Source organism: Ursus arctos, unplaced genomic scaffold (assembly GCF_023065955.2).
Source record: "Ursus arctos isolate Adak ecotype North America unplaced genomic scaffold, UrsArc2.0 scaffold_17, whole genome shotgun sequence".
Classification (NCBI taxonomy): Eukaryota; Metazoa; Chordata; class Mammalia; order Carnivora; family Ursidae; genus Ursus; species Ursus arctos.
Genome location: NW_026622841.1, coordinates 39,155,484 through 39,171,398, shown reverse-complemented (window position 1 = coordinate 39,171,398; position 15,915 = coordinate 39,155,484). Strand labels below are relative to the sequence as shown.

The 15,915-nt window shown below is 35.0% G+C and overlaps 1 protein-coding gene and 1 long non-coding RNA gene across 2 annotated transcripts in view; one reads left to right on the top strand and one right to left on the bottom strand.

Moving 5' to 3' along the window:
• The window catches only part of LOC130543932 (uncharacterized), a 200,058-nt gene that overhangs the window by 150,683 nt on the left and 33,460 nt on the right, over positions 1–15,915 (bottom strand). The window lies entirely within an intron of this gene.
• Positions 1,944–15,915, top strand: part of DSG3 (desmoglein 3) — a 33,912-nt gene continuing 19,940 nt past the window's right edge. Inside the window, exons 1-5 of the mRNA XM_026495971.4 lie at positions 1,944–2,128; positions 13,342–13,377; positions 13,893–14,021; positions 14,910–15,065; positions 15,530–15,674. Coding sequence (XP_026351756.3) covers positions 2,081–2,128; positions 13,342–13,377; positions 13,893–14,021; positions 14,910–15,065; positions 15,530–15,674 — 514 coding nt within the window. The 5' untranslated portion in view covers positions 1,944–2,080. The remainder of the gene's footprint in view (positions 2,129–13,341; positions 13,378–13,892; positions 14,022–14,909; positions 15,066–15,529; positions 15,675–15,915) is intronic.

The window sequence follows — 15,915 nt, the reverse complement described above, 5'->3', positions numbered from 1 at the left end:
ATGCCCACAGCTTTAATACACCACCTGATCAATAATCTGTAACTGGTATTTTAAAATAGAAAATTAAAGTACTTCCTTACTAGGGTTCAGGTAAGGAAGGAGTGGAAACCTCTAATTAATTAAAGTAGTCAAAGAACTAGAATTTTAGAAAAGGTAAATCAGAGCAAAATAAACCATATCTAGGATCTAGATTCAATGCCACTTATGGGTATGCCTAGGAATATCATAATTCACTGCTATCATCTTTTTAATCTCTTTTGTCTTTATTCTTTTTTTTACAATTTTATTTACTTATTTGAGAGAGAGAGACAGAGCATGGAGGGGGGGAGGAGGCAGAGGGAGAGGGAGAAGCAGACTCCCTGCTGAGCAGGGAGTCCAATGAAGGGGCTCCATCCTAGGACCCTAAGATCATGACCTGAGCCAAAGGCTAACTGACTGAGCCACCCAGGCACCCCTCTCTTTTGTCTTTAGTACAGTATTTTGAAGAATTACAAGAAATTAAATTACGGGAAAGGAAAGAATTCATTAAATTTTTCTCTTCTTTCCTGCCCCAAAGTTTACAATGTTACTCATAAAAGGCTCTGCTCAACTCTTCATTGTACCACAAAAGGAGTCATTCATAATACATAAACAAATGAGCATGTCTATGTTCCAATAAAATTTTATTTACAAAAACAACATTTTTCTGGAGATGGATGGTGGTAATGATTGCACAGCAATGTGAGTACACCACTAATACCACTCAGCCTTACACTTAAAAATGGTTAAAAGAGTGAATTTTCTTATGCATTTTTCACCACAATTTTTTTTAAAACCACAAAATTTTGTGCACAAGGTGTTTTTTCCCTAACTTTTAGACCACAAAATCTTTTCTGTCTAAAATACTCTGTGATTCATCAAAAACTAACGATGTACTATGTGTCGGCTAATTGAATTTAAATTAAAAAAAATAAAAGATAAAATAAAATATTCTGTGATTAAATGGTTTTCCTGAAACTAAGAAGCTTCCAAAACCTGACGCATAAATACTTACAAAGATAAAATTGTTCTTCTACCAAAACTTTCTTTAAATATTTGGAATGTTTAAGTGTTTTTAACTCTAGTGCTATAAGCAAACTAATTGGTAGATTTTCCCCTATCCCCTAACTTGAGTTGGCGTCCACATCTTTAGAAGTGCATAAATATAAAGCAGCAAGAAGGTTGACTGCTCCAGAGGAAATGTTTTGAGTAATTAAAAGTGCACAAAGATAACTTCCTTCACTAGGCAACCTACTTTTTAACAAACTTATAAATGAAAAGGAATACAAGAGGAAAGATGTCATCTGATTATTATCAGGGATCTGGTTTTGCAATGCATTATTTATATATTTCAAATATCCAAGGCACCATATAACTGTTTACTCCAATTTTATTCCTAATTATTTTCAATTATTTCTAATTATTTTTTCGATTGTTTGTCAATTATTTCTCATATTTTTTCCAAAACCTGTATTAATAGTTGCTTTATGTGATGGTTTTCTTCTTGGAATTTGTATTACTTTCAATAAAATATATTATTACTTCGCACTGATGTTTTGCTTAACTTTCAATCTACTCACATATACTCAGACTAAAAACCAATGCTCTTCCACAAGTTAGGTTTTGGGGGATTTTTGTATGTTTTGTTTTGCTTTTCAGTTTTAATTGTAATCCTGAAGAAAAGCCAACTAGATTCTTTTTCAGTGTAGTCAGGACTGGCTTTTGCACTTCCACACCATGATTAATTTATTATTCATCTGGGACCTTCCTATTAAACCTTGTCTTTAGCCTGTGAACTTTTCTTTCAGCCTTCAACAAAGGATTTCATTGCTTTTGGAATTGAGGTGTGTCTAAGTTTTTACCTGGGAGCAAAAGTGATGCAAGCGTTTCTGGTGAGACCAATCCTTGGTTTAGGGTGGGGAGGAGCTGCATAACAGACCATCTGTAGACTCCAGAAAGCAGAGACGCTACCAAAGGGCTTTTCTTAGACATCATATGCAGACAGTTGGAAGGACTGAAGCAGCAGCTTCCTTGGACTTGTCCACCAGGGAAATCAGAGAAAATGACTTGGCTCCTTTTCAGAACATCAAGGGCTCTGGCCATTTTAATGGTAAGTCCTTTTTTTTTTTTCCTAAATAATTCCAACTTTCCCTGTTTCCTTCCTTGTTTGATAATACTATATTTGGTTGCTGAATCTCTCTTATAAATTCTAAAAAGAGTGAAGTGGAAATAAACATTTTAGAATAAAATCGTAAAGACTACCAATTTCCTCCTTTTGGTGGTTTTTTAATGTTGTATTTTACATAGAAAAATAAATCAGAGAGAAAAAGAACTCGAAAGTCGACATTTAGCATTTCTTTAGTTAATGAATTAAATAATACTGATCTTAGATCTATTTTCCACAACACCTTCACTTTCTTCAAAGCAATGCTTTTATTCATCTTTCCAATACACAAACTGAAACACATTGAAAGAGAACCAGGTTTATTTTCCAAGGTTACATATCTCTTAAGCATATGGCTAAGAACTGTACGTGCCTGGTCTTGATACCTGACGTGTTTTTAAAATAGTCAGACTGTTGAATCAAAATCAAAGCAATGTTTGACTCTAGAGAAGTTGAAAGGGTTATTAAGAAAACTATGTTTAGCCATTATGTGCAAAAACCAGCCGGACTTTGAGGGGAAAAGACATACAAAATTATAGAAGCCATTTTTTTTTTCAGGAGAATAATACTTCCGTTGGTTGAGAAAGATTTATATAATGTTATCTAAAAGAGAAGTGGGATCTGAAGAGCAAAGCACTAGCCTGGATGTTACAGACTAGTTTGTTCCTTAACTATGTTGTTTTAGTGAAGGAAAAAAAAAAAAAAAACCCCACAATTTCATCAGTTACATTAGGATATCAAAATAGTGACATATACCATAAATGAATACTGAAAAAATTCCTAATACTAATTCCCACTTCATAATAAACTGAGTTGGCCTAGGCACCAGTGTCCCTCACCTCCTTATCTAAAAAAATTGAGATGATAATTGTATTTCAAGAAGCTGCAGGGAGATAGATCTTTAGAAAGAACTTTCTAAAAATTAAAGGTGTCTAAAATTAGAATAGGCTGCCTTGTGAGGCATAGTTTCCCAGCCTTCCCTCTCAGGACAATGTCCAGGCAGAAAATTGTTATCTTCCCTTCTGTTAGAGTCTATTTTTATTATAACCATGTAATGAATTGTTTTGATTATTTAATGAGTTTATTTGACCCAAGAATGTTGTAAAGAGAAATGAGACAGTTGTATAACGTTCCCACCTTTCCAGATGGTCATTTCTAGACTAAACCTCAGGTAGCTTGATAATCCACATGTCCAAACCAATGACCAACTTGGGAAGCTATGGGAAAGGTGGCAGGGGGTGTCAGAAGTTGTCATAAGAACACAGAATTAGACCGCCACAAGCATAGGGAAGCTCTTTCTCCTGCTTTGACACAGACCATTCTCAAGGACCTCTCTGGTTCTAATGTGACAGTAAAATCACTATACTAAGGGCTGTTCCATTCATCTTTATATCCCTAATCCCTCCTATAATATCTCTCTTACAGTGGACACACAATTGTTTGAAAAATAGATAGATGAACTATTAAATGAGGCCTCTCAAACTCTAACCTCCCACAGTGCCTCTATAATGCTGGTCATTAAGGAAGCTATGAAAAGTAAGGCATTTTCTTCCCCTTAGAAAAATTTTGCACACACACACACACAAGCTATTTAAACAACAATATAACTTCATACATAATTATTAAATTGAATGGTCTAGACCTGCTCTGCCCAATATGGCAGCTACTGGCCACATGTGGCTAATAGTCACTTAAAGTGTGGTTGGCCTGAATTGAGATGTGCTGTTAAGTGTAAAATACACGTCATATTTTTAAGACTTTGTATAAAAAAAAAAGAATGTAAAATGTCAACTTTTATGTTAACTACAATTAAAATTACAGTATTTTGGATATATTGGATCAAAGATACATTGTTAAAATTAATTACACCTTTTTAAGCTTTTTAAATATATGAACATTAGGGGTGCCTGGGTGGCTCAGTCAGTTAACCGTCTGCCTTCGGCTCAGGTCGTGATCCCAGGGTCCTGGGATCGAGTCCCGTATCAGGCTCCTTGCTCAGTGGGGAGCCTGCTTCTTCCTCTGCCTGCCGCTCCCCCTGCTTATTTATAGTGTCTCTCTCTCTCTGTCAAATAAATAAATTCTGTTTTTAAAAAAATAAATATACAAATATTAGAACATTTAAAATTATATATTTGGCTCACATCATGGTTCTTATATTTCTATCAGACAGTGCTTATCTATTATTAATGCTGTTAGTGAAATGCAGTATCAGTCAAGAGTGAGGTCAGCAAACAAGGCTCCATGGACTAGGTGAGATTTGAGCTGTTTTTTGATTAGTAGAGATGGGCCAAAGGGGGATATCCCATACCCTCAGTTGTCAGACCAGCATGAGCAAAGGAAAACGCAATTACAGCATTTACCTAGGGGCAACGGACATACTGGTTTGGCTAGAATGACATTCTGCACTGGACATGAGTCGAAAAGGTAGATGAGGGTCAGATTGAAAAGTACACTCTGTGAAGGCTAATGGAATCCTTTTAGAAGTGAAGAGCCACCCCGAGTTTTGAAATAGTGTGGTAAGGGGGAAAAAACAAGTTTTTAAAGGCATTGTGGAGTGGGAATGTACATCTTTTGTTATCGAAGGGTGAGGTCTGAAAGTTGGAACACGTATTTGGAGGTGTTGAATTCCACCATCCTATGACCATAGAAGGTTGCTTACAGACGTGAGATACGATAGTAAAGTCACAGGCTTCAGTCTATGCCTGTATGACTGACTCACTCCAGGCTTTGTTTCTTCAACTGCCATATAACAATAATCACAGCCTCTGCCACAGTAAGAATAAAGCAGCAACATGTATGTTGGGGCACCTGTGTGGCTCAGTCGGTTAAGCATCTGACTCTTGGTTTTGGCTCAGGTCATGATCTCAGGTTCATGAGATGGAGCTCTGCATCAGGCTCCCCATTCAGCAGAAGTCTGCTTCTCTCCCTCTCCCTCTGCCCCTCCCCATGCTCCCATTCTCTCTGTCTCTCTCTCAAATAAATAAATAAATCACTTACTAAAAAAAGCAGCAAAATGGGCAAACAAGTGCTCTGGAAAATATGAAGTGCTTTGTAAGACTCCTACCATTTGCAGTGTTTATATTAGTAATACAGGTGATACTTGATAACTTCTTAAAATTCTGCCTTACTATTTCAAATAACCACAACGCTAGTTTTAATAAGTCAAGAAAGGACTTCCATTTTTCTTGAATGAAGAACATATCAAACTATATCTTACATTCGTATAATAGTGGGTGTGAGAAAAACAACGTTTTCAAACCTGGAGCTTTACTCAAGATTTCAACTGTCCAGTCTTCTAATTATTTGAGAAGTGAAGGCATGGGGAACACCTGCCTATAGTCAAAAATATAATAGTTACCAGTTTCCTGTGCATGTTTGATCCATTTCACACAATACAAAATAAACATTTAGGAGAAAAAAAATTTGTGATTGGAAAATACTTATCTTCAGAGATTTAACCTTTTAAAAATAATGTCTATCCTCAAAGGAGACCATTGTTTAGTGTTTTATGGTCCACAAAATCTACAACACAGTTTGTCATTTAACAATTCCATTAGCATCTGAACAATAAGCTATTTAATTTCATGCTACTGTATTATGTAAAAATTTACGCACTACAAAGCTAATAGCAATGTTGGAAATCCAAAGATTTTTAAGGCACAAAGTTTTAAAGAAATTAATAGTGATGGTGCTGGAAAAAGAGTAGTTTAAATATCAAGTTCTGCGTTAGAATGTGTTCTAAACTTAGCCGTACTATCTTCAACCACCTTCTTCTATAGAACATACAAAAAGTAAAATTTTAGAAAAGGAATTGTAAGTAAATGGCCCAATTTTTTTCTATTGAAATGTAATTGACATACAATATCCTATTAGCTTCAGGTGTACCTCATAGTGATTCAATATTTTTATGCATTACAAAATGATCCCCACGATGAGTCTCTGTACTATATGAAGTTGTTACAACATCATTGACTATATTCCTTATGCTTTACATTACATTCCCATGACTTACTCATTTTACAACTGGAAGTCTTTACCTCTGAATATCCTTCATCTATTTCACCTGTCCCCCAACCCCTCCTCTCTCTGGTATTCAACAGCTTGTTTTCTGTATCTATAAGTCTCTGTTTCATTTTGTCTGTTCATTTGTTTCGCTTTTTAGAATCCACATATAAGTGAAATCGCATGGTATTTGTCTTTGTCGGACTTATTTCACTTAGCCTAATGCCTTCTAGGTCCATCTGTGTTGTCACAAATAGCAAGATTTCATTCTTTTTTATGGCTGAGTAATATTCCATTGTATGTGTGTATAATATATACGTTATATATGTATACATCTTCTTTATCCATTCATCTATTGATGGACACTTGGGTTGATTCTATATCTTGGCTATTGTAAATAATGCTGCAATGAATGTAGGGGTGAATTTCTCTCTTTGAACTGATGTTTTCATTTTCCTTGGAGAAATATACAGAAATGGAAATGCTGGATCGTACAATAGTTCTATTTTTAATTTTTTGAGAAATGTCCACACTGTTTTCCATAGTAATTGTACCAATTTATATTCCCACCAACATGAGGGTTTGCTTTTCTCCACATCCTTGCCAAGTCTTGTCACTTTTTGTCTTTTTGATTATAGCCAATCTGATGAGTGTGAGGTGTGAGATGGTATCTCATGCATTTCCCTGATGATTAGTGATGTTGAGCATCTTTTCATGCCTGTTGGCTATCTGGATGTCTTCTTGGAAAATGTGTATTCAAATCTTCTGCATGCTTTTTAATTGGGTTTTTTCTTATACTAAGTTGCGTGAATTCTTTATATATTTTTGATATTAACCTCTTATCAGCTACATGACTTGCAAAAGTCTTCCTGCATCCAGTAGGCTAATTTTTTTTTTTGTTTCAATGGTGGTTTCCTTTGCTGTGCAAAAGCTTTTAGTTTGATATAGTCCCACTTATTTTAGTTTTTGTTGCCGTGGCCTGAGGAGACTGCTCCAAAAAAATATTGCTAAAACCAATGTTAAAGACCTCACTGCCTATGTTTTCTTCTAGGAGTTTTACGTTTTCAGTTCTCATCTTCAAGTCTTTAATCCAGTTGAATTTATTTTTGTATTTGGTGTAAGTTGGTGGTCCAGTTTCATTCTTTTGCATATAGCTGTCCAATATTCCCCACACTATTTATGAAAGAGACTGTCTTTTCCATATTGTATGTTCTTGCCTCCTTCATTATGGATTAATTGACCATATATGTGTGGATTTGTTTCTGGGCTCTATTCTATTCGATTGATCTATGTGTCTGTTTTTATGGCCATACCATACTGTTTACTATAGTTCGGTAGTACAGTTTGAAAACAGGGAGTGTGATACCTCCAGCTTTGTGCCTTCTCAAGATTGCTTTGGCTATTTGGGGTCTTTTCTGGTTCCACAGAAATTCCAGGATACTTTGTCCTAGTTCTATGAAAAATGTAAATGGCCTACATTTTTAACAGAAGGAAAATCTTTGAGGTTCCTTTCCTTCTCTTGATTGATGAAACAATCCAGTTTCCAGTGCTAATAAATATATGACAATAAATTTGCTCCTGAACCTCTCCAAAAGTTAAGATTCTAAATTCAGAATAAACTTGCCAAGCAATTCTGGCCAGTCCTGCCTGACTTGAGCAAAGGTCAGGAAAGAAGCAATTACATCTACCAATTACCACTCCCACTTGCTTAATACCTGAAACTGGTTTTCATTTGGAGCCAGAACACTTAGTGCCCCATATGGTTTCTCATAAACCTCTTAGCCTTTGGCTCTTCCTTTCCAGTTAAGAGTCAATCTGACAGCCTAAGGTAAGGGCTTGTTTTGGGAAGTTCATCACAGGAAAATTATATGGGCAACTGGTTACTACCCATAATTATACTATGAATAATTGAATCCATCTAATATGCACATTTTTCTTACATGGCCACTGCACAGTTGGGTAGGCTAAACACTGCACAACTCCAGGAGACACATTCACATAAACTACAATGTGAACAGTACCCCCTGAAGTTGTGCAAGGGGGAACCCACACAACTGTACAGTAGAGCACTGGTTCTTGACTCTTCCTGATGCTCAAGAAAAAGAAAGTTCTTATGTGCCTTGATGTGAATAATAATAATAAAAGGTCACTTCATAGTAAAGTGACTCTTTTATACTTTTTTTAAAGCTTGGGGACAGTGCTCGCTTCAGCAGCACATACATTAATTAAGGTTTGGTGACAGACGTGATTAACACTTATTAAGCCCTTACTGTGGACTAGTACTCATCTATGTACTTGACACCTCTTAATTCATTTAATCCTCACGACAAACCTATAAATAGAATTATTATCCCTATGTTACAGATGAGGAAATTGAAAGATTAAGTAATGTTCCCAAGTTATACAACCAGTAAATGGTGAGACTGGGATTTAAATTCAGGGATTCAAGATCTGGTGTCCAATTTCATATTACTACACTTGACTGTATCCTACACAGCATTTAAAATAAGCATTTGAGAATGTCCAATTTGTTGAGAATATCTAGTATTTGTTTTTCTTAGCATCTCTGTCATGATATGAGGCTTAACTTTCTAAATTAATTGAGTTTACTCTTAAATCAGTTATTGAAAATCAAATTGCTCAAAATTAAGTAGTAATTTCTAAATAATTAAACATATATCATTTTGTTCAATTAAGGGATTTGTCCTGATAAATACAAAGCTTATTAGAATGTTTTGGGGGTTTTAAATTTTAAGTTTAAAAGGTATATATATACATATATATATATCTATAGAGAGAGACTACATCCACATACATATATGCTGTGAGATATCATAAAAGGCAAATCACTCATATTTTCTGAATTGTACATATGAACTTTATTCTTCAAACATGTATTGAATGACCTCTATGATTGAATTCATTAATAATCATTGTATCTAACCAATTATAAAAATACTATCACCAGCTTATATATATTATGTTTCCCCAAAATGATTAATAAATAAAAAATCATGTTTAAAACTTAAAATGATTTATTTGAATCACCTAATTCATTTTGCAAATTTCCCAGAGGGGAGTGAATATATCTACTCCTACCCCGTTCTAGAGATGAGAGAGAGCTACCCTAGGCCAACTAGGACTACCTCCCTGGATCTAATGCACAGTTTAACAGTCTATCCCTCCCCACACGAAAGTTTGAGGTAACTCTAAAAAAATTCTTGGCCAAACTCAGTAAATAGCAGTTGTTATTAAAATGACTTTTTAAAAACTGGTCACCTATAACCTCAAAATATATTTAGTGTATACCTATTATATTCAATAGAAACCTTAATGATATAATTATATACATTTAATTAGCAATTAGGGCATATGGATATCAAATTACTTTATTCCATATGCTATTTTATTAATTTAATAATCTGATTTGCTTTTAATAAAATATTTCTCAATTCTTACATATGCCAGAGTATTTAGGCCATATGAATGCTTTAAAAGTCATATAACTAAAATTATCGACATAACCAGGAAACCAGAGGAAGGAAAAAAAGTATAGAAATTCTCAAGATAAGGAGTGTTTTCTCTACATTGGTATTTCCAATCAGGGTTATCAGAAAAGACAACTTAGTTGATCTATATTATCAGGAAACTTTTGAAAAATGTATTAAATACTCAAAATAATTATATTAAAATAACTAAAGTAACTAAGTAACTAATATAGGGATTAATTATCTAAAATAATAAAGTTTTTTTTAAAAACACCATTCTAAATAATATAAGGCTATGATTATATTTCTAAATATTCAAAAAACATTATAATATTCAGTAGTGTTTCTTATTAACTATCTCACATTCCTAAAAGCACAAATAACCATCACATTCATGATATTCCCTAAAACTAGAGAACATTCTTGGTGGTCTGACTTTAAAAGAGAGGATGAAAAAGAGTCAGTATCTGATTGAATAACTTCTAAGGGCTCTGATTCAGTGAAAAGACTGAACAAATAAGCAACTGTCTGCAATGAGTTTGTCCTTTCTTTGCTTCCCAGGAAAACAGAAATTATGCCTTGATGTCTATTAGAAGAATCCTTCTCTGGGGCGCCTGGGTGGCTCAGTCATTGAGCGTCTGCCTTCAGCTCAGGGCGTGATCCTGGAGTTCTGGGATCGAGCCCCATGGCGGCTCCTCCACTGGGAGCCTGCTTCTTCCTCTCCCACTTCCCCTGCTTGTGTTCCCTCTCTCGCTGGCTGTCTCTATCTCTGTCAAATGAATAAGTAAAATTAAAAAAAAAAAAAAACAATCCTTCTCTGAGGTGCTAGTGCAAACATGATTCATATTTTCTGGATGACTCTTTCCAGTTTTCCTGTAAAGGGAAGGGTGCCTGGCCCAACCCTCCTCTCACATGTAGCTGAGTTGTCCTTATGAACTGAGAAATTAGTGCAATTACGACAGTGCTTGGGTCTTCTCTCCTAAGTAACTCATGATAATGTTTAATAAAGAGAAGCAAAGCTGTAAAATCACTATGAGACATATTATAACCATATACAATGGTCCCTTTTCATGACAATTTGCAGACCTTTTGGAATAAGGATTTCAGTGAAATTTTTAGAATGCAAGCGTCCTGGCATCCTATGTTATAGTTTCTTCTTTGGTTCAGAGTACGACCTGCCTCTTTGTTATAGCCTTCCAAAGTAATCAATGTAACAAATCTACATTGTTTCAGCAGTAACCTCCACTGTTGCCAGGAAGAAATCTAAACTATCACATGACTTTCTTTCTACCACTAGTTTTTTCTATTTATTTATTCCAACTTTGGCTAAAATCTAGTCTAATGATGATGTACACACTTTGGAGTCAGGCTGCAGAGGTTCAAATCCTGGCTCAACTAGGGCTGTTGGGGGAAGCAAAGTACTCATTGTCTCCTGGCTCCATTTCTTTATCCATAAAAAGGCTATAATAATAGTATCTCCATCAGATGGCTACTATAAGTATTAAGTGAGATAATAAATATAAAGATCTATAAATGGCAACTGACACAAAAACCATAATAAACTTTAATGGTATTACTCTAATTCTTTTTCTTCTGATTTATTTTTCACAATCTTTTCCCTCCCAGATTCTTTTCACATCAGACATCAGATAATCAGTGGGTCAGCAAACATTTGTTAAATATCTTCTGAGGAAAAGGTTATAACAATTTTAAGAAAAAAATAACAGAAACACAGATCTGGAAAGTTTACAATTCTCTTGGCTTAACATCATAAAGCACATAAAACAATAAGAAATAGTAAATCATGGCAAACGCTTATGGGTTAAACTGCATGGTACAAATATGTGTTGAAAAAACTCAGAAGAGAAGACATTAGTAAGGACAGTTTCGTGGCAATTGTTGGAACTTGAACTGATCTTAAAAGATGAGTAATATTTAAGTTGGTAAAGGGGAGATATCACCTTACCAGTTAGAATGGCTAAAATCAAAATGACAAGGAATAAAAAGTGTTGGCAAGGATGTAGGAGAAAAAAACCCTTGTACACTGTTGGTGGGAATTGAAATTGGTAGAGCCTGTGTGGAAAACAGTATGGAGGTTCCTCAAAAAATTAAAAATATAATTACCACATGATCCAATATTCCACTACTGGATATTTACCCAAAGAAAACAAAAACACTAAATCACAAAGATATATGCATCCCTATGCTTATTTCAGCATCATTTATAATAGCCAAGATATGGAAGCATCCTAAGTGTCCATCAATAGATGAATGGATAAGAAAGCTGTAATGGAATATTATGCAGCCATAAAAAGGATGAGATCATGCTATCTGAGACAACATGGATGGACCTAGAGGGTATTATGCTAAGTGAAATAAGTCAGTCTGAGAAAGCCCAATACTGTATGATTCCACTTATAAGAGGAATCGAAGAAGAAGAAGAAGAAGAAGAAGAAGAAGAAGAAGAAGAAGAAGAAGAAGAAAGAAAAGAAAAGAAAAGAAAAAAGAAAAGAACAAACAAAAAGTAGAATTAGACCTACCAATACAGAGAACAAACTGATTGTTGCCAGAGGGGAGAATGGTGGGGAGTTGAGCAAAATGAGTGAAGGGGAGTGGGAGATATAGGCTTCCAGGTATGGAATGAATAAGTCACAGGAATAGAAGGCACGGTGTAAGGAATAGTCAATAATATTGTAATAGCAATGTAACAAGACACATGGTAGCTACACTTGTGAACATAGCATAATGTATAAACCTGTCAAATCACTCAGTTCTACACTTGAAACTAATATAACATTGTATGTCGACTATACTCAAATTAAAAAAAAAAATTCATTTCAGGTAGAAAATAAGATGGAAAGTGACACAAATGAAGGTCCATATGTTCTTGAGAAAGTAAAGACTCTAGATTGCCTGACTTCATTTTATCCTCATTTAAGTGTGAAAATTAGGCTCAACATTTAAGTTGAAATAACAGGGCAGGGATTACCAGGTCCATGTCCCACATAAACAGTACTTGTGACTGGAATAGCATATCCCCAACTTTTATGTTCCACTCTCTAAACCTGACTAGTTCTATTCCATCTTCTCCACTGTCATACAACTAAGACAGTGCAGCTAACTAATAGCGTTCCACAATGATGCTCACCACTGTTTCCCAAAGCAGTATCTCCGATAGTTCTTAGAACATCTTCATAGAACAGCTAGGTAAAATATGTCTGGTTGTTGCAACTGGTTGTTAGGCACAGTTTCACATAATTCAGTCAGATTTAAAAACCAGAAGAACTTGTTTATATTGAGAGTATTTTCTTTTTCCTGAGAGGATTTTACCCTTTTTTTTAAAGATTTTATTTATTCATTTGAGAGAGAAAGACAGAGAGAGCACAAGCAGGGGGAGAGGCAGAGGGAGAGGGAGAAGCAGACTCCCCACTGAATGGGGAGCCCGATGTGGCACTCCATCCCAGGACCTGGAGATCATGACCTGAGCCGAAGGCAGACGCTTAACCATCCGAGCCTCCCAGGCACGCCTGGGTTTTACACTTTGAATACTGCTTCTTCAAATCCACTTCTTTTGAAATAGAAACAAGCTACAATATGAACAGGATTATCTTATGCAATTACTTATTTGAAGAATTCACATTTAACTTGACTTTATTTAAATGTCCACAGGTGCTCATATTGGTTCATGGAGAACTGCGAATAGAGGTAAAGTATGAAAAAGATTTTTGTAACTAAAATAATAGTTTAGTTCAAAAAATTAAAATTGTATTGGAGAAAAATAAATGTTTCTTTAATGTTTAAAACTATTAAATAATTGTGAAAATAAAATTAAAACTAACCCAATTTTAAATACCAAGAATGTATAGATGTCATTCTTGTACTTTATCTCATACTTTCTTTCTTCTTATTTTAAACAAATCAACAGCTTTTTATTAAACAGGTCCTAAGTGCCCAGAGCAGTGAGATATTGTGGAATATACAAAAGAAATAGAAAATATGATTCAATGCCAATATTAAAAATCATATGGTTCTGTAATTGTTTTAGATATTTAATGTTCCTTCTTTGCTTGACAAAGTGTGAGGTCAAGCAACATAGACATTGAACAGTCCTAGATACCATGAAACACAGGGGGCTCCTCAACCTAGGTGTTGATTAGCAATACTCAAAGCAAAAATTTCCAACAATGTACATAATAAAATGGGATGCCTTTTCACATAAGACAAAGGGTCAACACGGAGAAGATGATATTGCAGTCCAAGGCAAAAGGAGATACAAACGTGAATGGGTGAAATTTGCGAAACCCTGCAGAGAAAGAGAAGACAACTCGAAAAAAAATCCAATCGCCAAAGTAAGTCATATCAGCAGGGGCAATGTGAGGTTTTAGAATAAATGTAATAGATGTAAATTAAAATGATATGGCAACTCCATTTATCAAAACACAGACTGGGGAGTCCACAGAACAAATAACCTGGTATCTTCAACCAAAAAAATACAATAATAATAATATAGAGTGAGATGAAGGAACTATGGCTTCTAGAGTAATAAAGAATAATTAAGAGGCTGGTGAACCAACTTCAATGAATATGCCTTATTTAGATCTAGATCTAGCAAACAAATAGAAAAAAATATATGGATAAAACAGTAAGATAAGTGGTTGGGGGTCCATGTATTTATAATGATTAAAACTGGGTAGTGAGATATATCAGGTTCATTATACTACTCTAACCTTTATATATATTTGAAATTTTCCATATTAAAAAGCTTGAAAATTAAAATTATAAAAATAAATAATAATAAGCAATTTATTTTAATAAATATTTTAAACACTGTATAATCCCCTTCCCTCTTTTCTCTCCAGCTCCCCCTATTTAAAATAAATGTCTTTTTAAAAAAAAAAATGTTCTCTGTTAAGGAAAGGAGCATTCAGAAGTAGTCTTGTCAATATTAAATATCCATGACTTTCTCTCAACCTTTTAACATCACCATGGTGGCCACAATCTGAGCAAACATTCTAGAGCCAAAATGATTAATGAGTATTGGTCCATGCTGGTCAATAGAAGCAAAAGTTTGAAATATCTCACATTCCCAGTATTCATCAAGGCAAAAAGTAATGATCACAGGGTCAGAAAGGGTGAATAAAATAAACAGAAGACTTAAGACTACGAAGGTGGAGAAAGGGGGATGGAAAAGGTCTGATTGATGATCACACTCACATTTTGGGTATTTGGGGCTGCAGATTACATCAGATTTCCAAGCAACCCAGAAAATTACCTACCGAATTTCTGGAATGGGAATTGATCAACCCCCTTTTGGAATCTTTGTTGTTGACAAAAACACTGGAGACATTAACATAACAGCCATAGTTGATCGTGAGGAAACTCCAAGCTTCTTGGTAAGTTTGTGTCCTCAATATTGGGCACCCTTACGTTTGTGTCTGGTGGCTTTATAATGTGATACTCTTCTACTGGTTAATTTAGAAGAGAGATCAGTACATGAATCAATCCACCAACATAACAATGTTCATGACTCTTATAAAGAGCCTTCACTTACGGTTGTGCCCCTGAAGGAATATACCAGGAGGGTGCATGAGTAGGCATTGAAATCCAACATGCATCCTGCAAAGAGCATCACCCTCTTTGTACATAAGACAGTACCAGCCTGGAAGAAGGGGCAGCTTGCCTAACTGGCCTGCCCAGTGTGGGCACCTTTTCTTCCTTTGCCTACTTTTTGGGGAAACATTTTTCTTCTGTGCATAAAAAGTCTGTATATGCTAGTAGAGGCCTTATTTCTACAAGTTTTAGTAGTATGCAAACTGAGTTTGTAGAGTAATAAGTAACATTTCCCTCCTTTCTCTAGATCACATGTCATGCTCTAAATGCCCTAGGACAAGATGTAGAGAAACCACTTATATTAACAGTTAAAATTTTAGATGTCAATGACAATCCTCCAGTATTTTCACAAAGTATATTCATGGGTGAAATTGAAGAAAACAGTGCTTCAAGTAAGTCTTTTACAGTATCTACCACTTCTCATTTTTTTTAAATTTTAAAATATAGGTATAACTATAGTATATTATTTTTATAAGCTAATTTATTCTCATAGTTTTGTCAGCAGTTTTGCAGAAAAATTCATCCAAATAACCTGGGTCTTCCTTTCTGATATTTGCACTTGAGCTAATTACGCACTGCCGTGTATTTCTAGGTTGTGGTCCTGTTAGCAAGTCAATAGTATCTTACTCTCTA